A 21,804-nucleotide genomic window follows, 5' to 3' on the forward strand; every position below is an offset into this window, starting at 1 on the left:
TGCCAACCACTACAGGCCTATCCATGGGTTTTAGAATGATGAGAAATTAGGACTGTTGCCATAGTCATTTTAAATATTGTTTTGATTGAGTCCCCAGAACAGGAAGCTAAGTAACATGCATTGGTCTTCACTAAAGTCATAAATGCTATTACAACAACAGGAGTTTATTCAATTGCCTACATGACCTTAATGGAAAAAATAGGAGAAATAGGCGATGGTGTTTACAATTGATAAAAGTGACAATGAAACTAGGCTTACAGGTAAAAAAAATGTAAACCTTTATTCGTCCATAGTCTTAGGACACTACCAGCAGCATTATTTAAAATCTAAAAAATCCTGGGCCAAAGGACGGGAGTGTTCCTGACATAGTTCTGATAGGCCGGGTCAGACCCCCACCTCTTCATGGCTTGTTTCTCCAGGATAGGCACTCCGCTCACATAGTTCAGCAGAAACCACACAAACATGGGTGAAATAATGCTTAAATACTGCTTCCCCTGCATCACTGATGAAGCAGAAAGCCAGAGGCCAGACCACTGCAGGATCTCTCCAAAATAGTTGGGGTGTCTGCTATAAGCCCAGAGTCCCGACTGAATGAACTTGCCCTGAGGGAAATAGACATAAATCAGATTATATACAGTGGTACAAGGTATTAATGCAGTTTGGGAGGTCTATAGGCAGCTAGAATTTGATGTTAAAATCTCAGTATGGAACTGCTGGCTGATGAAATAAACAGAAAAATCTTGACTGGTTATAGTGGGCCAAGGAAAATGTTTATGGGTCCACTATGCAACTGGAGGGTCCTCCACCTGCTTGTCTCCATGGAGCAAACTACTGCTTTACCTGGAATGTCCCACAGTATGAGATCAGACTTCTCTCTCTCCATGGAGACAAACCGGTACACCACTACACCACTAGGACCAAGTAACAGGTTTGTAGAAAGGTGACCCAGCTCACAGTGTAAATTTATGGTGTCCAAGGATTTTTTGAGCTTTAAAAACACTTGTAACTGAAATAATACAAGTTACTATTGTAGAAACATACCATGCATTTTGTTTGAATAATAAAATGACTTTCTGGCATGATGGAGAAATGTATTCACTTACGTTTATTTATTAACAAAAACACGTATTAAAATTTGTACCAGTTTTTGTTTCTTGTGGATAGGTCAAGTTATGTTTACAAGCCTAAACATTAAAATATTTCCAATAGAGTGCCTCTGACCTTTTTTTGGACCACTTTTTTACTCTATCACTCTAAGTTTTTATACTATAAGCATGGTCATATTCACTGTTTGTTAGCCTTTGAGCCTTGATCTTGAGGAGCACCTGTTCTGAACTTTTAACTAAGAAAACCCTCTGAACTTCTCACTTCTTGTGTTTTTAACCCTAAACATTTTCTTAAACAAAGGCTGAACAATACTGACAACAAAAAATAATACATTTTGTTTTTGGGATCATCCAGATGATAAAGATTAGATTGATTTTGCAATTCATCAAACAAATGTAATCTCACAAAAAGTGAAAGTTTCTGTTTATCACCTTGTCATCTTTTAAAAATCTAGACAGTATAAAATTTACTGAGAACGGCACCTACTCACAGTTAAGCAGACATGTATGAGTTACTTACAGCATTATCAGGGTCACTTTTGAACCTCCACTTCTGCTGGTCGGCAATGGCCTGGACAGTGAAGCCCAGGCCCCAGAGGCTCCAGCCCACGTAGTCCTTCCACCCGAGAGGCCTGTCCTTCTTCTCACTGTTTAATATCAGAGTGGGGAGCAGTGTCGTGAAGATCCACACCGCTGGGATAGGGAGAAGAGAAAAAAATACAAGTTTATTAGCTGTAATTAATTAAGGATGTCAGAATGAATTATTTGTAAAAAACAATTTATTAAAAGTTTAAAAGGCGCAACATATGCTATCCAGCTGTGATGTAATGCCTGACCTACCTAACTTCGTAGGCAATAATATTGCATTTAAGAAAAGAAAGTAAAGATTGTTTTCAGAAATAGAATATATTATGAATAGCCAAAAAGGCTGTCAAAATTCACCGTTCTCTGTTGAGCTCCATAGATGGCACGTTACTTATACTTTGTAGTGACATCACGCTGGAGGTGTTCTACATGAATCTATGGTGGAATGGTGGAGTTACTATAGTGATACAATTCAAAAAAGTTAAGGTTGTCTGAAAACTCAAGAAAAATTATAAAATGGATTTGATCGGCATATTTTCAGGAGCCTGTGATCAATATGAGCGTTCAGGGCCGGTTTTGGTGTTTGATTTTCAACTAAAATGGTGACAGTGACCAACTGAAAAACTGTTGGCTAACTGAAGACTTGAACTGTTGGAGACTTGTTTAACAGCAAATTAGCTCACCAGTTGTATCGTGTGATCAGATGTCCCTATTTACCTGGGACAGTCCCAGTTTTGAGCCCTGGGCCCCCTGTCCTAGCAGATTTATCCAAAACCAGTGATTTATCCCAGTTTTATAAAAGCAAAGCCTCAGAGGTCCCTGTTTTTGACGAATTTGATCCCTGCCAACAGTAAAAAGAGACATAAATTGTCATTTGTTTAAGTAAATTTCAGAAAAGCTGCTTAACAATGACCAAAACACAAAGAAAATGTGACTATACAGGCTCACATGTTAGTCATGAATGGTCTTTGCGTAACAATTTTCCTTAATTATGTACTCGTTTCACAATTCTATTATTACTAACCACCAGAAACCGGGGGTGTCCCAGTTTTTGATTTTGAAAATCTGGTCACCCTACAGTTATATTTCCAGCTAAATTAGTTCTTTGTGGTCATACTGTGTTAAAATAAAGGTCAGATTAAAGCCTGATTTGAGTAACAGAGCCTCCAAAAGAGCAGTGTCTACTGTTCGTGTGTAGAGTATGTAGTATGTAGAGTAGCCAAATAGTCAAACTCAGCCAAGACAAATATTGTTTATACATTAAATAACTAATGCAAAAGGGTGTTGCGTTAATACTAATCCTAGAAACACTTTTAACCAGCTGTACAATCAAAACAAGACACAGATTTATCCAATGGGCCTCCTCCTGTGATGTGTGCTGTGTTATTGAAGACTGAGGCAGATTGAGCTCATAAAATAGAGGAATTAACAACCCATAACCCTCCTTGGAGTACCTTGCACAGTCCAGTATATAAAGAAGGTCCCTGGGCTATCTCTGACATTGTTGAATCTGCGATCACGTCCGTCCTTCAAGATTCTCAGGAAAAGAAATGTCCCCAGTCTGAAAGAAAGTTAACACTCATATATTAACCACAACATTATTACACATTAACCAGGCATGAGTTTAGGTTTTATATTTATTGGCAGACTCTCTTGTGACCTTGCCAGCGACCCGTCATAATTTAAACAGATCAAATACAACGGCACTGTTGCCAAGGGAAACCAGATAAAGATAGACAAGTCAGGATAGAGAGATTTTACGGTTACATCAGAAGATTTTTTTTTCTCTAATAACTTGATCCCAAACTGTAGATAAGACCATAAATTAGTGTGAATGAAAGTTAAATGGGTGTTTTCCCTTTGTTTTATTGTAAAATGCCAGTTCTGATACAGAACAAGGATTGGTAATTTATTGAAAATACAATTAATTAACTTGTACAGTAGATCTGCCCTGCAAAACCTGAATCAATGGCCCTTGTCTAATTTATCAGGTTTATAGTTTCTCTAAACTACTGATTCATTTTGGCAATATCAAAATAATAGTTTGAAATAATTCAGGTTTTAATTATGAGCCAGTCAATCATAATTATGGTTTTGTCATGGTTTTGTAGCCCCAGCAGGATTGCCTACTGTCAAAATATTGTCTCTGGAATAACTAAAGAAAAATAAGAGTTGTTCATTTCTGTCAGTATTGCCCACGCCTAATTGAGAAGTTAATACAGTGGGATTTCGACACTGTTGTTGATGTTTATAATAATAAGTAAATATGGGCTTTATGAAAAAGATGATCATGATTTCTTTCCTTATACTGATCAATCTCGATTTTTTATTCAATTGCATTTGTTATTTTCAGAAACTAAATCAATCGTATTGTATAGTATTGATATCATAAATGACTTTTAATCTGTGCCATTTAACACAAAAGTTTAAATTTCTCCCCCCAAAGTCTGAACTCTCCTCCAAACCACATGTTTCTGCTGACAGAACTGGCTGTGGACCTCCCCATTGAAAAACCGTATCATTGGAGATTAGAGTGTTTCACAATCTCTCGATCTCACGACTAATTGCCCAGCCCTAATAGTAAGATAACATTAACATTACATACCTCAGGCCCCAGGTAGTCACTAGCCCAGTCTGAACATTCTGCCGGACATGCCTGGCTCCACCCCAAATACGACTCAGGTGAACAAGCAGTATAAATGTCCCAGACCCTGTTAACAGAACAGGTACTGTAAGAAGGTAGTTCCCGTTCCCATACAAAGAACAAATGGCAGATGGGCCTATAACCTGGCGGAAAAAAAGGCGTGTTCAATAAATCGTTTACCCAGGATGCTTATAGACAAATGGTTCCAAAGTTCAAGGGTACATGCCTCTGAGTTCGGAAGATTGTGGTGTGTGGATTAGGATTTGAGAAGTTAAAAGGGAAATACATCCACGTCTCCAGGTATGAAATGTTTTATAATGCATTCTTGATAAATTTCTGGTTTTAATTTCAGCCTGTTTTTGTCACAGAAGCTCATTTTTTGCCATAATGAAAACTTACTGAGTTTGCAGAGATAGCAATGCTGATTATGAGTTCTTCAGTTTAGGTTGCTGTATAGATAAGCTATAAGAATGATAGATATTAGAACTAAATTATAAAGTCGCAAAAAGTCTTCCACAAACATTTTATGCTTTTTATATTTACTTAATTATTATTTTTTTACATTTTTGTTTTGTAATATAGATTTTCAACAAGCCTAATACTGAGTGTTGAGATTTACATAACTTTAATTGTTCTGGTTCATAAAAGACACTGGCAATTCTGGAAAAAAAACTGCATTACTAGAATGACTTGAATGACTCCTTGAACTATGCTTATTATTCCCATCTTAGCCTAAAGAGGGCGCGTTTCTGCCAGTCATTTTAGGTAACATGCGTTTTGTAACAGTGATCAGTCAATATAAAGGACAAAGGACTACATTATTCTCAATTAACCGGTTTTCTGAATAGATTCTTGTGTTGCTTTTAGGTTTTTTATGCATGTAAATCGGCGCATTCTGCCCTTGAAAAAATACAGGAAAAGCTATTGCTATATTTTTCAAAACGTGCTACAACATGCTAAACAACATGCAATAATAACAGTAGGTTAAGAAAACAGATTGATCACGGCTTTTTATTCAAAGTGTGCTAAAACAATCTTCATAAAATTACCTGCTAAGTCGTAAAACTTCTCAGTCTTGCACGCTGCTGCTATCGCCCAGCCTGCCCACTGGATGCCCACGTCGGTCAGGGCGCATTTGATCAACACGCTGCCCATGATCAGGCTCTGCAGTCCGCCTGCGAACTCCGGGGTAAAATAATATGACATAAACACGAGAAAAGATCAACTAACCAAAGCAAAGTTCATCCCCGATATATAAATAGGCGTGGCTGAGGTCAAGGAATTATGGGAGTTGTAGTAAAGAGGATTAGTGGTTTTATTTACAACTTACACTGCAAAAAAAATATTGATTTCGAGATATAAGTTCACTTTCGTTTTACAGTAAGGGCCCTGAGTTGTTCACTTGGTTACTTTGGTGAGGAAAAGTTTTCGAACTCCTGCATATCTTATTCAGAATTTGTAATATGATAAGATGAATTATGCCTACTTAGTATTTATTTATTTTTTGTATATTTAGTATATATTTATGTTTAGATTTTAGTTACACTTATTTTGTATATTAAGGTAGTTGTGCAGCTTATATGTAAATATATTTAGGTTGCTATAGATAAGCTTTTAGTATGATAGATATTAGAACTAAATTATAAAGTTGCAAAAAGTCTTCCTCAAATGTGTTATGCTCTTAGTAATTTATTTATTTTGTAGTAGTAGTACAGCTTATATGTAAATATTGTTTATTCTTTTCTTTTGTAAATGTTCAACCCATAGAGTAAGAAAATGACTACAAAAACCCAACTTGCTGATGCTATATATTGTCTAATTTCAACTTCATTAAATAAGAAACATTTAAAAGTCAAGCTATTCTAACTATATTGCAGGCCTGTAGTCTATTCCTTTTTGCAGTGATGCGGCAAAGACTTAAGTAAAGGTCAGGAAATCATTGCATGGAGCAGACAGAGATAAAGATTTATTGACATGTTTGCTGTCTATGTTTGTTCTATCAGGATTAACTGATTATTTCATTATGGTGATAGGTGTCATAATATAGGCCAGTGGGTCTTAAACTTCTCATGCCAAGTACCACCAAAGAAAAGACTTGGCTTTCCACGTACCACCAGATCCAGGTCTAATCTAGGGCTAAACCAGGTCTAAAAGTTGATTAAATAATTTTCACTGTAATAATAAATAAGAAATTATCCATAGGAAGACAAAAAGTGGATAAAATAAACTCTAAATTAGGATTGGGACTTAGAAGCAACAACGTACTTGATTTTCTGGTTCAATTATCTTGCAGCCATAACAATAAGACATTTTTGTTCATTACATGTCTTAATCTTTAAGCAAAGTCCCACTAGGCCTAATAATTACTCGTGTCTTTCTTTTCTTGCAGCATAAACAAAAATGGCTGAAAGTCAGAGTCCAAAAGGTGGCTCCAACGTCTTTGCACGAAAGGTCCAGAGACAGCTGAGCAGAGGCAAAGAAAAGGTAGGGCTGATTGCTGATTGATTATTGCTTCATTGATTAAGCTGGTTTTCAATAATAATATGGCAGATTACATTGTTAACATTGGTCCGTTACAGGTTCTTCAAAAGCTGGGTAAAGCGGAGGTAACCAGAGACGAGGAATTTGAACAGTATCTTCAGAGATTTTATGACCAGCAGGTAAAGTCACCAGTATCAAGTATTGTGACAGTCACCTTTTCATTGTTATTCATTACTACAGTGGCTTTTCAGATGCATATTGTCATTACATAAATGGCAGGACAAAAATGACAGAGAAAAAGCAATTTACACTACTATTATATTATTATTAAATGTTTGAAATTTGCTAGTAACAGTTCATTTTGTAACTAACTTCATTGACTCTTTTACCCCCCAAAAATAAAGATAAGCTAGTATGTGTTCCATCAAACTGCATCAAATTAATCTTAATCCTTGTTCCTTGGTTCTATATTACTCAAAATTGACTCTTGTCAGTTTTAAGCCATAATGTTGTTACTTCTTCAAAAACATAATTGAAGTAGTGTTTTGTTTCATTCACATGTTTGAGTAATCCTGCATTATTAGTCTGTCTACATCGCCAAAACTCAGAATGCACCGATCCACCTTGTCATGTCATGAAGCGGGAGTTTTCAAATTAATCGCTACCTTTTACCTTTTGTTTTGTAAAATGAATAATGGGAAATTATCCAAATGATTCTTGTGAAGGTATATGGAGTTTAAAAACACAGTGGAGCACTTCCTGTATTACCACATGACATCACAAGGTGGAACAGAGCTTGTTTTCTGAGAGAAGAACTCCTATTTAGAAGAACACCTAAATATGCAGGGTTTGTTTGTTAATCTTGTGTGTTTTAAACAAAACACAACTCCATGCATGTTTTTGATGAACAAAATCATAACATAGATGAGAAAATAGCGTATGGGCCCTTTAATACATGTTAGGGGCTTTCTTTAGCATTTTAGTGATATTGTAATGTAATACCATTTTCAAAGACAGATTTGGATATTGTTACATTTTAGCACGGACATATAAACTATTTTGCAGACTGATGGGAACCGCATTCACAAAGACTTGAGAACCTACCTCAATGCTGTCAGAGGTATAAAATAAAACAATTTCTGCCTTTTCTTGTAGGTTTTGTTGATGTTAAACTTTCTGTTGTTTCTTCAGACATGAGAGAGGCTTCGAGACGCCTCTCCCAGTCTCTGTTCGATGTTTATGAAGGGGACTGGGTCGGAGAGGAGGACCTAGGAGCCATTGTCGAGGTTAGATAAGAACTAAACTTACACACAGCAAAAGATGTGAAAAGGTCGGATGGATAATATAGAGAGAATAGTGCCGTTCTACACACTGCATAAGAGGAATATCTAGTATTAGATCAGATAACTTGGATTCTTAATTTAAAGGTGCACTTTAAATTAACCTTTAAATGCACCTGTTATCTCCATATGTTTCCAGTTTGTCCAGTGTTCCACAGTATGGCATTAAACATATTTAGCTTGCATTTAGTTCATTACATGTGTTTTTATTACTTAGAAATATCTTAAAAAAAGGTTGCCTCTCCACAGATCTGATTGTGTCATCTGCTTGTCTCTATGATGATAGCAAAGTTTAATGCCATACAGTGGAACATTCTTAGCAAAGCAATAACTATCTCCATGGAAACAAGTAGGTCTTCTGGAACTTTTTGCTCATAATGTAGTTTTATATGTCAGCCTCAGGAAAATCCATCTTAAAACAACTACATGTGAATTTGGTGAATGCAATTTTCCCTATTGGCAAATGTGTTATCTTGAAATAATAGGCAATGCATTAAAACAATCAAGTTAGATCATTTAGGCCCATTAAGGAAACAAATTTGAAGAGTTGAAACTACTCAATTTGATTCTAGCCATTTAAACTAATTCAGCCACTTTTGCAGTGTAGCAGCAGTGTTTAGCACATTTTCTTAGAAACTTTAAAAGCAATGTCCCACTCTCTAACCAGGGAACTAAAGTCTGTTTTTCCTCACTTTCTTTATACATAATTAATGTTAAATTTATGCTTTTCTGTTTAATCAGGGGGAGGACCTGCTGTGGAATGACTTTGAGGTGAAACTATTAGACCAGGCCATTCGCACCATGGAGTCTTATGTGAGCCAGTTCCCAGACGTCAGGGTAAGAAAATCTAATGTAAACACGCACTTAGAAACAGGGGCCTTCAGCAAACACTCAAAATCCAATATGGAGGCTACACAATTTCTTTTTCTTCTGCAGGAGAAAATTGCCAAAAGGGGCAGAAAACTGGTGGATTATGATTCGGCGAAACACCATCTGGAGGCCCTGCAGAGCGCCAAGAAGAGGGACGACGTTAAGATCAGCAAGGTCAAGCAGCAAAGACAGATATTATATGCTAGTAGATATGTACAATATGTCCACTGTGTAAGGTCTGACTGCACAGGGTCCCCAGAGCTTTGTGAAAATTAAATAATACATCACAACAGAAGAGCAGAGTATATGTATTAAAGAGTCTAAATAATGTCATAACAGCATCTCATAAAACAAATGAAAAGCTGACCAACAAAGTGCCCTCAAATACCAGATGTTTTTTAATTGGCTCTTTGCTGCTCAGGGACATAATTCATTAAAAATAGAGGAAAGACAGCACTATTGGGTGTAAAATAGTAGCAGTACTGTTCATAAAATAACATCGTCTTATTCACTAAAGGCAGAGGAGGAGATGAATGCAGCCAAAGTTGTGTACGAAGGCATCAACAATGAGCTCAAAGAGGAACTGCCCACGCTTCATGATAAGTAATTATTCTTCCATTCTACCAATATATTGTATTATGTTATCTATATATTACTAACAATACATTTGCATATCTTTGGGCGTGAAGTCGTATTGGGTGCTACGTGTCAGTTTTCTTAGCTGTTTCCAATTTACGGGACACGTTCTACAAAGAAGTCAGCTCGGTATGTGCAGGGGTAAATGAATGGCCATGTATTTGTTTAACTTTGTTTGTAATTGAACCTATATCTGCTTTTAGCTAAACCAAGATCTCCACAATGTGATAAGTGAACTGCAGGCCCAACACCCAGACAAGCAGTTCTCTGTGAAGGGGATTCAAAGGTCAGTGTTTTTAACCTTAGTATTTAGCAGTTGGTTTAGTAAATAAATAGGTGAATTACTTAAGAAGAAGTCATTGTAGGGTTATTGAAGCAACAACTGGTGATCAAAATGTGACTTCTGCTTAAAAAAACAAAACAAAACATTAAAACAAATAAACAAAGCATATCATATTGTTATTGTAATATATTAGACTAGAAAATAAACATTGCCACTATTTTTATGTTAAAGTGTTAATTAAATAACTGTCTCACAGCTCAATACACAATAAATCCATTTAGAGCTACAAGATAAATTTCCTAGTCGAATCAAATCCACAAATTTACTTCTAACATTTATAGGATACCAACAAGATTAAACCTTACAAAGTAATTTTGAAAAACATGTTTCTTGGATAAGTTTGGTGCTTAATATTTTAGTCTGCTCAGAGACAATGCTCTCTAAACTGAATCTTACAAATTTGATACAAAAAAATCACCATTAGATTATTTCCAAAAACAAAACTTTGACCTTCCTGTTTCAGGTACGGTTCTTTGAGACGCACTCTGCTGTCTCCGAGAGCGTGGAAGGCCAGTTTCTCTGAGTTCCACAGAAGCTATAATCCCAAACCAACAAGGTTCAGCTTCAAGTCTCCAGAAAAACCCAAACATGGAACTCTGTCTCGAGAAAGCAGCAGCACTGGGGTCTCCCCACAGCCCCCCATCCCAGAGCACCCCAAACTTGAGCCCCCCAGCCCTGAGCCTGTAGACCTGGATAGTACTACTGGTGGGTAGACAGTTAGGCTACAATACCTTCTTTGGAAAAACCTAACAGTTACTCTGGACTTGAGTACATATATTTACTTGATGGGATGATTTGCCACCATACTTTGCTTGGAATGTTGCACAGAATAACAGTAAACTGATCATTGTAACTTGACCTGGTGGGTTCACCTGCCTGTCTCCATGGACATGTTTAATGTCACATAATGTGGAACATTACAGGCATTTCGATGAAAGCACCTGGTGACTGACCCTCTACCACAAAAGTTACATAGTGCACCTTTAAGTAAAATAATTCTGAAGTAACTCTCTCACCTCTGCAAAACTCAGGGAGCCATGGAGAGGCTGACAGTTCACAATCACAAGAGGCGGCTTCATCTTCACCTGAAAAGAGCAGCCCAGCAGAAGACAAACCCGAAGTTAAAGAGGAGGAGGAACCGTCTGAATCTGAAAAGAAACAAGATGATGAGGAAAAGGTTTGGGGAAAATTTATTTTATTTTGATTTACATTAGCAAAACATTGACACAATTAATCTGTTGATAATCCTGTAAAGATTCCCCCCAAAATAATATTCTTTTGATTCTGGTTCTGGTTTATTAATTGGCACTCCAGCTCCAAATTCATGTCACTCCGATGAGAGAGCGTACGTGAGGTTACCATTTTGTCAGGCAACTTTTAAAGATGTTCAAAGTCTGTCTTATAACTACTTCCATTGGTAGCTGGTTCCATTCTGGGAATAGTGGGTGGAAAGATGGAAAATGATATTGACATTGCAGATATGGGCAGAAACATACTTGGAAAAATATTGCACAATATGTGAATGAATTGTCAAATTAAACCTCCTTGGATCTCTGAAGATAACCAGGGTTGGTCTTGGTTAGTACTTGGATTGGGAATTGATGGTAAGTGCCAAGGTGGGACAGTAGTGGCACTAGTGAATACTGTGGTGTCCTTGGGCAAGATAGTTCTACCTACCTTGCCTATATGAATAATGTGTGTGATTGGTGGTGGTCAGCCAATGAACAAATCTTTTTCTAGTTTTCTTATTACAGACAATATATTATAATTACACATTTTATATGATTATGATGTACAGAAAAATCCCGCACACCATCTTACTTGCAAACTGTGAAATTTATTAGGACAAACCGTGCAACGTTTCGGCACTAGGCCTTCGTCAGGCAAACAGGCTGTTTGTTTCGGCACTAGGCCTTCGTCAGGCAAACAGGCTGTTTGCCTGACGAAGGCCTAGTGCCGAAACGTTGCACGGTTTGTCCTAATAAATTTCACAGTTTGCAAGTAAGACGGTGTGCGGGATTTTTCTGTATGTTCTGGGGCTGCTCCCTCTCCTCCAACGCACCCGTCTCTAGTAGTTGATGTGCGAGGCTCTCATTCTCTCATATGATTATGATGTAGAAAATATATTGCTAACCTATAATTCACTAAATCCCACTCTTCTTTAAGGATCCTGGGAGTGAGAGCAGCTCTGAAGCAGACCAGTCGTGTGATTCAGTGAGTCTGGAGAAGCAACTCGAAGCTGCAGATCACAGCCCACTGCACATTGATGAAGAGGAGGAGGAGGAGGGGATTGGGAGGGCCCTGGACACTCCAAAAACCAACGGACTGGAGAATGGAGAGGTCCCAGTCAGAAGCACCCCTATCAAGGTTAGTCTGGTAATTATATATTGCATAAGTCTTCTTTATTTCCTTTTGGCTGTTCCCTTTCTGAACCCCATTCTATCTGGCATCACTCAAACCTAGTTTTGTTTATTTATTTATCAGGAGCAATACACATAAAACACAAACCTAGACAAAAGAGGTAATATGTTTTTCCAAAGTTATAGCAAAGTTCTTAATTTCCACCTGTAGTCCCTGAAAAGGTTCATGTCATAAATGGTGCATGTGTCAATAAAATACAAGATATACAGAAAACAATCATCAAGTCAATCATTAAATAGAACTAGTCCCATTCACTCACCACATCCGTACACTATTTGCACATATACAATTCTGCATTCACATTGTTGCTGCATTCATACAAGACAGTTTAATGTGTACAATACTGGTTTATTTGGTTAGAAGCCATTTTTTGTTCAGGCTTCCATAAATCTCTTTAATAATCTACTATAGACCAGACAAGAATAACAGAATATATTAATGTTGTAACTTTTCTCACCACCTGATTGTCTCCATGGAGATTAAGAGTTGATGCTATAAGGTCAAATCACAGGTCAGATCTGTGGAGAAGTGAACCTAGAATGATATTTTTCTAGGTATTATTGTGCAAAAGAAATACTTAAATCGATCCAAGATAGATAAGTTTCCTGCCATACTATGATACACTAGTGCGCCTTGAAATGGTATGAGGATGTTTTTCAGTGTAGCCACCCACCATCTTTTCCAAGGTTGGGTCATGGGTGCAGCAGTCAGAGCCTCTAAATACACCACACCACACACCCGTTCCCAGGTCAGGTCCCTCCTTCTGGTGTAACATGCTCACTTAATGTGCGGTGTCCAAGAGGCACCTCAGCAGACTCTTCTCAGTGTGAAGGAGCACTGTCTCTACGCAAAGCTTTTCTTGAGTGACTGAGCTCTTCTCCACTCATGTGGAGGAATTACATTTCAGCAACATAATTCTAGAATCTTGTTCCTTTCGGTCATGCCCCAAAGCTTCTGGTTAGAGGTGGAATTAGGTCAGGAACAGATTGACCGGTAAATTGATCTGTTGTTCAGGCCAGACTCATCAGCATTCTCTCACTGCACCAGTTTGCAGTGAGTGGCTGAGATGACAACTAGCAGCTCCAAATCCATTTCACCAAATCCATTTTTTCTATACCTGAGTGGCACCCGCTTCAGGTCCGTGGCGTAGTTCAGATGAGTCAGCAAAGGGACAGAACATGATGTCTTTCAGTCTAATGTGCTTCTCCAATCCACACAGAAAAATAAACATATTTTTAAGCTTTTGAACTAATTCTTTGCTCTATATTTTTGCCTCATCTCCAGGATACTGCAGTAGATCAGGCAGACTCAAAAAGCACAGCAGTGTGACATACTTGTCTGCAGGTTTGTTTATTTCTCATTCATCATACCTTTGTTCATTTGTTTAACTAAGCCTGTGTTTGCTCTGTGTGTAGAGTTCAGCTAAGACATGGACTGACACCACCAGCTGCAGCCCAAAGAAACCCTACAGTCAAGTGTCCAGTACCAAGCTGGCAAATTTTAGTTTTTTTGTTGTTGTATATTTTATTAAAATAGACCTACATTTTATATGTTTAAGTTTAAAATTCTATCAAATCATGCAATTGCTGGAGAAGTCAACTATGTTTGTATTGTTTAATTTATTTTAATTTAAATGCTAACTATTTTATGTGTGTAAGTTTATGTTATCCTGTACATCTTCACGTCTCTTGAAAAGCAAACAATTGTGTCTGTAATCTAATCAACAGAAATACGCACAAAATGATGTCTTGCATTTGCCTAAATTCTTACCTGATTAAAGAATCAATTTTGACCCTGCTCTTTAAACAGACACTGTGTTTTTTTGATGAATATTACTTTCTATTAAAACAGAACTGATAAAACAGTTTGATGTCATACAGAAACGATCTTTGGATAGGCTTGAGGAGGAAAAGGGCGGGGCGGAAATCCAAAGCGTGTTCTGCAGCATGACGCACGACGCACGAACCCGAAGACGAAAAGCCAACTAACTTCTCATTTAGTTTCTCACGAGTTTACCTCATGTTTCCCGGCGTCTCATACCGAGTTTAGGACAACGATCCAAGTTTTTTCTCGCCGTAAAAGTGGTCGACTAATTCTACGATTTTTCGGTAGCAAGTTTGGAAAAATCTCTTTAACTTTAGTGCATCCAGGTAAGTCAATTTTGTCTGTAATAGCTACTTGGCGCTCTCCCTGATTGTTAAGTTGTTTTGTCTTTTTCTTGTCAAATCTGTTCTGATAGTTAGAATAGAAGTTGTGTCATTGTAACTTAAGACACCGCAATTGACAAACTATTTTGGTAGAAGTTGACATTTTATCAAAAAGTTGTATGGGTCATGCTAACAGCTGCAATGTTCTGAAACAAAGGAAAGCATCTGATCCGTGAGTGAACAATATGGACAAACGAGATGAGTGATTATTTCCCAAGGAGCGGGCAACACCTCAGGGTTTTTTCGTGTTATTCAAAACCTCGTTGCAAAAGTTGGGTGTACAGTTTTGCTTTTTATTCATAGGTGAAACCAGCTGAGAAGCAACAATGAATGGTAAGAACACGTTGTAATTATTGAAATGTGACTATGTTGTATTATATTTGGATAAAAAAAAATACTGTCTAAATCTGATTTATTTATTTTTTTATTGTAGTTTATCCCAAAGTTTATCCCAAAGTTTATCCCAAAGTTTATCCCAAAGTTTATCCCAAAGTTTAGTCCAAATAGTAGTTTAGACCTGGTTTTGTCCTGGTTTAGTCCCAAATAGTATTTTAGACCTGCTTTAGTTCTGGTTTAGACCTGGTTTAGTCCTGGTTTAGTCCCAAATAGTAGTTTAGACCTGTTTTAGTCCACGTTAATTCCCAAATAGTGGTTTAGACCTGGTTTTGCCTCAACTAGTGGTTTAGAGAGAATTATATAATGGCCTGACAGGTTTTTATTTTGGTGTGAGATCTTAATAATCAGATTAAAGTGCCCCAATTCCTAAATTTCTGTTGTTTGCACCGGGAACAGTGCAGTTTCACAAGTGTCTCTCATTCACTTGTAGAGGAGACACTAACATTTTAAACATACTGTACCTTTGTTTTTGAAGTTACAGATATGGCCAATTCAACAACAGAGGGGACGACAAGCGCAGTGACAGAAGGTAAGTGCTACAATATTCCCATTTTTATACTTTTTAATTGGACTAGTCTCAGGTATCACATTGTAATCAAAATCTCTGCAGTGTTTTAGATGTGCCCATTTTGCCCATACACACAGTCATTGATACTTCTTTTGCACTATGGTTGCATGATTATGGGGAAGAAAATCACAATTGCAATTATTCTGTATTGTGCTTTTTGATCACATTTGCATTATATATTTAAAAAGTAGGAGTCTGTTCAGAGTGTGCTCTAGGACCATTAACATTTGAGATGATTGAAAACTGATAAACTGATACAAGAATCCTCTGCATTTCAGAACCAGTTTGTAGAGATCTACTGGCATACAACAAGATTCTATAAAAAGATAATATTTTGTTCTTTGACGAGGACATTCATAACAATAATTTTTGCTTTTGTGATTTGATATATGCAAAACACATTGTGATTTTGATTCAGTGCTGATATTTTGTGCTACTTTGTAAATAACAAATGATGTCACCAATGCCATAGGGTTTTCTTATGTATAAAACCTGCTATTCCTCTAGTTTAGACCTTTTCCAAACATGTCTTGAGATGCATGGTATTTTTGTATTAGTTTAGCTTTCATATTTAGCTCTTCTGTCAAACAGTCATGCTCCTAGACGTGCTTAAAATGTGCACTTTGAGATGAATTTAAACTACTACTACTTTTCTATTTTGTATTACATTGTTTTTGTATGCATGCTTTGTCCTACTTTTGTACTTTTTGGATATTAGAAGATGCCTTAAAAATAATTTCCTGTAAGATTAATAACTTTTTTCTTTCTTTTCTGTGCCCCAAAAGGAGTTACAAAATCTTTAACAACACTGTACACAGAAGCCAACACCACACATAACCTGGGTAATCTTGGCTTTTTTAATAGAATCCAATTATTCTAACTAACTTGATAAATGAATGCATTTTCTCTACCTGCAGTGGTAACAACAGCGCTGCCACCAATTTCAGACAGCACGATTGTTGGAGGTAAGAGATGTAGATTTTTTTAGTGTGTGTTTATATATACATTTATATAGAGAATTTTTTGAAGGTCCTATAATATGCAAAATGGACTCTTGTTTTAGTCTTGCTTTAGCTTTTAGTCATGTTGGAATGTTGTTATCACCTCAAAAACATACCTAGAGTTCACACATGTTTGGGTAATCCTGCATTATTAGTCAGTTTACATGACAAACTAAACTGAATGAAAAACAGCGCAACTCCAGGTATGTTTTTGATGAGGAAACAGTATAACATCCATCCATCCATCCATTTTCGTCCGCTTATCCGGGGCCGGGTCGCGGGGGCAGCAGCCTAAGCAGGGACTCCCAGACTTCCTTCACCCCAGACACGTCCTCCAGCTCCTCCGGGGGGACCCCGAGGCGTTCCCAGGCCAGCCGAGAGACATAGTCCCTCCAGCGTGTCCTGGGTCTTCCCCGTGGCCTCCTCCCGGTGGGACATGCCCGGAACACCTCCCGAGGGAGGCGCCCAGGAGGCATCCGGAACAGATGCCTGAACCACCTCAACTGGCTCCTCTCGACGTGGAGGAGCAGCGGCTCTACTCCGAGCTCCTCCCGTGTGACTGAGCTCCTCACCCTATCTCTAAGGGAGCGCCCAGCCACCCTGCGGAGGAAACTCATTTCGAGCGCTTGTATCCGCGATCTCGTCCTTTCGGTCACTACCCAGAGCTCATGACCATAGGTGAGAGTAGGAACGAAGACTGACCGGTAAATCGAGAGCTTCGCCTTTCGACTCAGCTCCCTCTTCACCACAACGGTCCGATACAGCGACCGCATCACTGCCGAAGCTGCACCGATTCGCCTGTCAATCTCACGTTCCGTCCTTCCCTCACTCGTGAACAAGACCCCGAGATACTTGAACTCCTCCACTTGAGGCAAAGACTCTCCACCCACCCGGAGAGGGCAAGCCACCTTTTTCCGGTCGAGAACCATGGCCTCGGACTTGGAAGAGCTGATCTTCATCCCAGCCGCTTCACACTCGGCTGCAAACCGCCCCAGTGCACACTGCAGGTCCTGGCTCGATGAAGCCAACAGAACAACATCGTCCGCAAACAGCAGCGCGGAGTCCAACATGCACCGGGAACAGGTCTGACTTACTGCCGGCAATGCAAACACAGCTCCTGCTCCGGTCATACAGGGACCGGACAGCCCTTAGCAAAGGGCCCCGAACCCCATACTCCCAGAGCACCCCCCACAGGACACCACGAGAGACACGGTCAAATGCCTTCTCCAGATCCACAAAACACATGTGGACTGGTTGGGCAAACTCCCATGAACCCTCGAGCACCCTATGGAGAGTGTAGAGCTGGTCCAGTGTTCCACGGCCAGGACGAAAACCACACTGCTCCTCCTGAATCCGAGGTTCGACTATCGGCCGGATTCTCCTCTCCAGTACCCTGGCATAGACCTTACCGGGAAGGCTGAGAAGTGTGATCCCCCTATAGTTGGAACACACCCTCCGGTCCCCCTTCTTATATAGAGGGACCACCACCCCGGTTTGCCAGTCCAGAGGTACTGTCCCCGACCGCCACGCGATGTTGAAGAGGCGTGTCAGCCAAGACAGCCCCACAACATCCAGAGACTTCAGGTACTCAGGGCGGATCTCATCCAACCCTCGGATGAGTCCGCCTCCGAGTCCCCAGCCTCGGCCTCCTCCTCGGAGGACGTGACTGTGGGATTGAGGAGATCCTCAAAGTATTCCTTCCACCGCCGGACAACGTCCCCAGTCGAGGTCAGCAGCTCTCCCCCCGCACTGTAAACAGTGTTTGTGAAGAACTGCTTTCCCCTCCTGAGGTGCCGGACAGTTTGCCAGAATCTCTTTGAGGCCGTCCGATGGTCCTTCTCCATGGCCTCCCCGAACTCCTCCCAGCTCTGTGTTTTTGCCTCCGCGACCACACGGGCTGCAGCACGCTTGGCCCGCCGGTACCTGTCAGCTGCCTCAGGAGTCCCCCGAGCCAGCAAGGCCCGATAGGACTCCTTCAGCTTGACAGCATCCCTTACTTCTGGTGTCCACCACCGGGTTCGGGGATTGCCGCCGCGACAGGCACCACAGACCTTACGCCCACAGCTCCGAGCAGCTGCATTGACAATAGAGGCCGAGAATGAAGCCCACTCGGACTCCATATCTCCGGCCTCCCCCGGAATCCGGGAGAAGTCCTCCCGGAGGTGCGAGTTGAAGGTCCCTCTGACAGAGGGCTCCGCCAGACGTTCCCAACAGACCCTCACTACACGCTTGGGCCTGCCAGGTCTTTCCGGCTTCCTCCTCCGCCAGCGAACCCAACTCACAACCAGGTGGTGATCAGTTGACAGCTCAGCCCCTCTCTTCACCCGAGTGTCCAAGACACGCGGCCGGAGATCAGATGACACGACTACAAAGTCGATCATCGACCTCCGGCCTAGGGTGTCCTGGTGCCACGTGCACTTATGGGCACCCTTGTGCTCGAACATGGTGTTCGTTATGGACAAACTGTGACTAGCACAGAAGTCCAATAACAAAACACCGCTTGGGTTCAGATCAGGGAGGCCGTTCCTCCCAATCACCCCTCTCCAAGTGTCACTGTCGTTGCCCACGTGGGCGTTGAAGTCCCCCAGGAGAACAACGGAGTCCCCGGTCGGTGCACTGTCTAGTACCCCTCCCAAGGACTCCAAGAAGGCCGGGTACTCAGCACTGCTGTTCGGCCCGTAGGCTGACACCACAGTGAGAGACCTGTCCCCGACCCGAAGGCGCAGGGACGCGACCCTCTCGTTCACCGGGGTGAACTCCAACACACAGCGACTGAGCTGTGGGGCAATGAGCAGGCCCACACCAGCCCGCCGCCGCTCCCCGCGGCCAACGCCAGAGAAATGGAGAGTCCAGCCCCTCTCAAGGAGTTGGGTTCCAGAGCCCAAACTGTGCGTGGAGGTGAGGCCGACTATATCTAGTCGGTAACGCTCAACCTCCCGCACAAGCCCAGGCTCCTTCCCCCCCAGCGAGGTGACATTCCATGTCCCCAGAGCTAGTCTCCATGTCCGGAGATCTGGTCGCCGAGGCCCCCGCCGTCGACTGCCGCCCAGATCTCTCTGCACCGGCCCCATATGGATCCTCCCGCGGGTGGTGGGCCCACGTGAGGACGGCCCCACGTCGCTCCTTCGGGCTGAGCCCGGCCGAGCCCCGTGGGGGGAGGCTCGGCCACCAGGCGCTCGCTGGCGAGCACCCACCCCAGGCCTGGCTCCAGGGTGAGGCCCCGGTGACGCCAATCTGGGCGACGTAACTGGCCTTGCTGGTGTACTCATCATATGGGGCTTCTGAACCGTTCTTCGTCTGACCTGTCCCCCCCCGGACCTGTTTGCCTTGGGTGACCCTACCAGGGGCATGAAGCCCCCGACAACATAGCTCCCGGGATCATTCGGGCACTCAAACCCCTCCACCACGATAAGGTGACGGTTCAAGGAGGGGACAGTATAACATACATCAGAAAATAGCGTAGTATAGGCTGTATTATTATAGATAATAATATAATTTATTATATTTATATTTATTATATATATAATATAATATAAATATTATATTAGTTAATAAAAATAAATGTGAAGCTGTATTGAATATGTAAACTACTCAGGGACTGCAGATGGAAAGTAGCTTTATAGCTGTAATTTAGTGCAGAACATGTGTTTATAAGCTTAATGTGTTATTGTTATATTGTCCATTCAAACAAAGACTAAACATTTACATACATTGAATGTCTATCAAAACTGGTCCATTGTGTCCTTAAGCAAGACGCTTGACACCCACCTTGTTTGAAAGTGGTTAGTGAATGATTGGTCACGGGCAGAGGGAATGTAGGTGCAGATTGGTAGCCATGTCTCTTGTCAGCCTATCCCAGGGCAGCTGTGGCTACAGTAGAAGTTTCCATATTTGGTTATTTATTTAAGTCTTAACAACTAATAAATAATAATGTTGATTTCATAAAGCTGGTCCCATACTTAAGCAACAGTGATCTAGTAAATGGAGTTAATAAAAGAATTTTAGAAGGATTTTACTTCTGTTTGGCCATAATGTCTTAAATTCTAAATAATTGTTAAATCGCTATGTTTCTTCTCAAACACAAAAAAATTGATATCTGGACAGCTCTTTTTTTGAATCTCCAAAAAAACAGTAAATAAGCCCGATGCATTATTAAAGGTACATTATGTAACTTTTCTGTGGGGTACAGAACCTGCTTGTCTTCATACATATTTAATGTCTTTGTCTGGAATGCTCCATAGTATAGCAACACACGTGTCCATCTTGCATTAATTCAATACCAGGTGTTTTTATAGCTGGAAAATACCTTGATAAACATGTACTCTTATTGCAAACAGCATCTTCTCTCCACAGATTTGACCTGTGTTGCTTGCTTATTTCCGTGGAGATGGATAACTTTAATGCCATACTGTTGGAACATTCCTCAGTAGTGCCCTTTTTAAGTTGGGTAAATTAAAACCAGCTAAAATCACTAGAGATTTTACAAGCATTTGCAATAGTTTAATTTCTTCTTCTCACTGTTTGAAATGAAAAATAGTTTAACCGGCTTGTTTTTCCACAGTGGTCATTTTCGTGATCTTGCTGACTGTAGCTGTTCTGGGCTTCGTGCTCTATCGATATCTCTGCCACAAGAAGGGCGCGTACAGGACGACAGGTGAGCTAGCTCCGGGTGAGGACCTCGACGAAGACCACCACAATCAGACAGGAAATGAGAAAAAGGAGTACTTCATTTGAACGCAAGAGACTTTTCAACAGTTTAGTTACTTTTTGGTATTTTATTTGATGGAAGGATGCCACTTTTTACATGTAAGGTATGTTTTTTTTTTTTAAAGACTTGTTGAGAAGCTTGGAGGCATACTTGAAAGTCCAGTATGATGTAATAGAAAAGGATCTTTTTGAATGTTAAGCATTTGAAGCATATGGAAAACAGGTTGCCATGTTTACAATGGTGTAAAGTGAAAAATGATTTTAGTTACTGTTTAAATGAAGATTCACTCTTAACTTCTGAGCATTTTAAGTTTTGTTTTTATAACCTTGTTACAGAAGATGATTGTTTCAGATTGTTTTATGTTCTTCTGTTGGTTTGGTTTAAACTGAAAAGTTTAATGACAATTTCCATATTTATATTTCATGTGGGAGCCAGTAAACTTTTGGTACAATGGAACTTCACATTTGTCTGGTTTTTCATTACAAAACCTTTGGAAAA

The 21,804-nt window shown here is 40.3% G+C and overlaps 2 protein-coding genes across 4 annotated transcripts; one reads left to right on the forward strand and one right to left on the reverse strand.

Annotated features, from left to right (window-relative positions):
• Positions 1–148: 148 nt before the first annotated feature.
• si:ch211-210c8.6 (uncharacterized) lies at positions 149–5,649 on the reverse strand. Its single transcript, XM_020930041.2, has 5 exons — positions 5,385–5,649; positions 4,297–4,402; positions 3,146–3,252; positions 1,627–1,799; positions 149–602 (listed from the first exon to the last, which is right to left on the reverse strand). The coding sequence occupies exons 1-5, from the start codon at positions 5,539–5,541 to the stop codon at positions 327–329; spliced, it is 819 nt and encodes a 272-aa protein (XP_020785700.1). The 5' UTR covers positions 5,542–5,649; the 3' UTR covers positions 149–326.
• On the forward strand, positions 4,529–21,762 carry bin2a (bridging integrator 2a). 3 transcript variants are annotated; one of them, XM_020929557.2, is made up of 20 exons: positions 5,683–5,749; positions 6,725–6,819; positions 6,915–6,995; positions 7,882–7,936; positions 8,008–8,102; positions 8,898–8,993; positions 9,093–9,200; positions 9,544–9,629; positions 9,716–9,791; positions 9,866–9,948; positions 10,469–10,710; positions 11,037–11,182; positions 12,172–12,372; positions 13,711–13,770; positions 13,842–14,576; positions 14,937–14,966; positions 15,505–15,558; positions 16,383–16,439; positions 16,515–16,562; positions 21,160–21,762. In XM_020929557.2, exons 2-14 carry the CDS (start codon positions 6,736–6,738, stop codon positions 13,753–13,755), a joined length of 1,398 nt encoding a protein of 465 aa, XP_020785216.2. In that variant the 5' UTR covers positions 5,683–5,749; positions 6,725–6,735; the 3' UTR covers positions 13,756–13,770; positions 13,842–14,576; positions 14,937–14,966; positions 15,505–15,558; positions 16,383–16,439; positions 16,515–16,562; positions 21,160–21,762. The 3 variants fall into 3 exon arrangements, with proteins under 3 accessions (XP_055022455.1, XP_020785216.2, XP_055022454.1); XM_055166480.1 differs by lacking the exon at positions 5,683–5,749 and adding an exon at positions 4,529–4,635 and having other exon boundaries at positions 8,898–9,200; XM_055166479.1 differs by having other exon boundaries at positions 8,898–9,200.
• The last annotated feature ends 42 nt before the right edge of the window (positions 21,763–21,804 follow it).

The sequence above is a fragment of the Boleophthalmus pectinirostris genome, unplaced genomic scaffold (assembly GCF_026225935.1).
Source record: "Boleophthalmus pectinirostris isolate CB_2022bp ecotype Guang Dong unplaced genomic scaffold, ASM2622593v1 HiC_scaffold_8, whole genome shotgun sequence".
NCBI classification, from domain to species: domain Eukaryota; kingdom Metazoa; phylum Chordata; class Actinopteri; order Gobiiformes; family Gobiidae; genus Boleophthalmus; species Boleophthalmus pectinirostris.

Bases quoted from the DNA above. Each gene is read 5' to 3' on its own strand.
- si:ch211-210c8.6 (XM_020930041.2), bottom strand. From the start codon at position 5,541: ATGTCATATTATTTTACCCCGGAGTTCGCAGGCGGACTGCAGAGCCTG. The intron at 3,253-4,296 runs GTATGTAATGTT...ACTTTCTTTCAG, and splicing joins GTGACTACCTGGGGCCTGAG to ACTGGGGACATTTCTTTTCC. The intron at 1,800-3,145 runs GTACTCCAAGGA...TCCCTATCCCAG, and splicing joins TATATACTGGACTGTGCAAG to CGGTGTGGATCTTCACGACA.
- bin2a (XM_055166480.1), top strand. From the start codon at position 6,736: ATGGCTGAAAGTCAGAGTCCAAAAGGTGGCTCCAACGTCTTTGCACGA. The intron at 6,996-7,881 runs GTAAAGTCACCA...ACTATTTTGCAG, and splicing joins AGAGATTTTATGACCAGCAG to ACTGATGGGAACCGCATTCA. The intron at 9,201-9,543 runs GTCAAGCAGCAA...TATTCACTAAAG, and splicing joins ACGACGTTAAGATCAGCAAG to GCAGAGGAGGAGATGAATGC.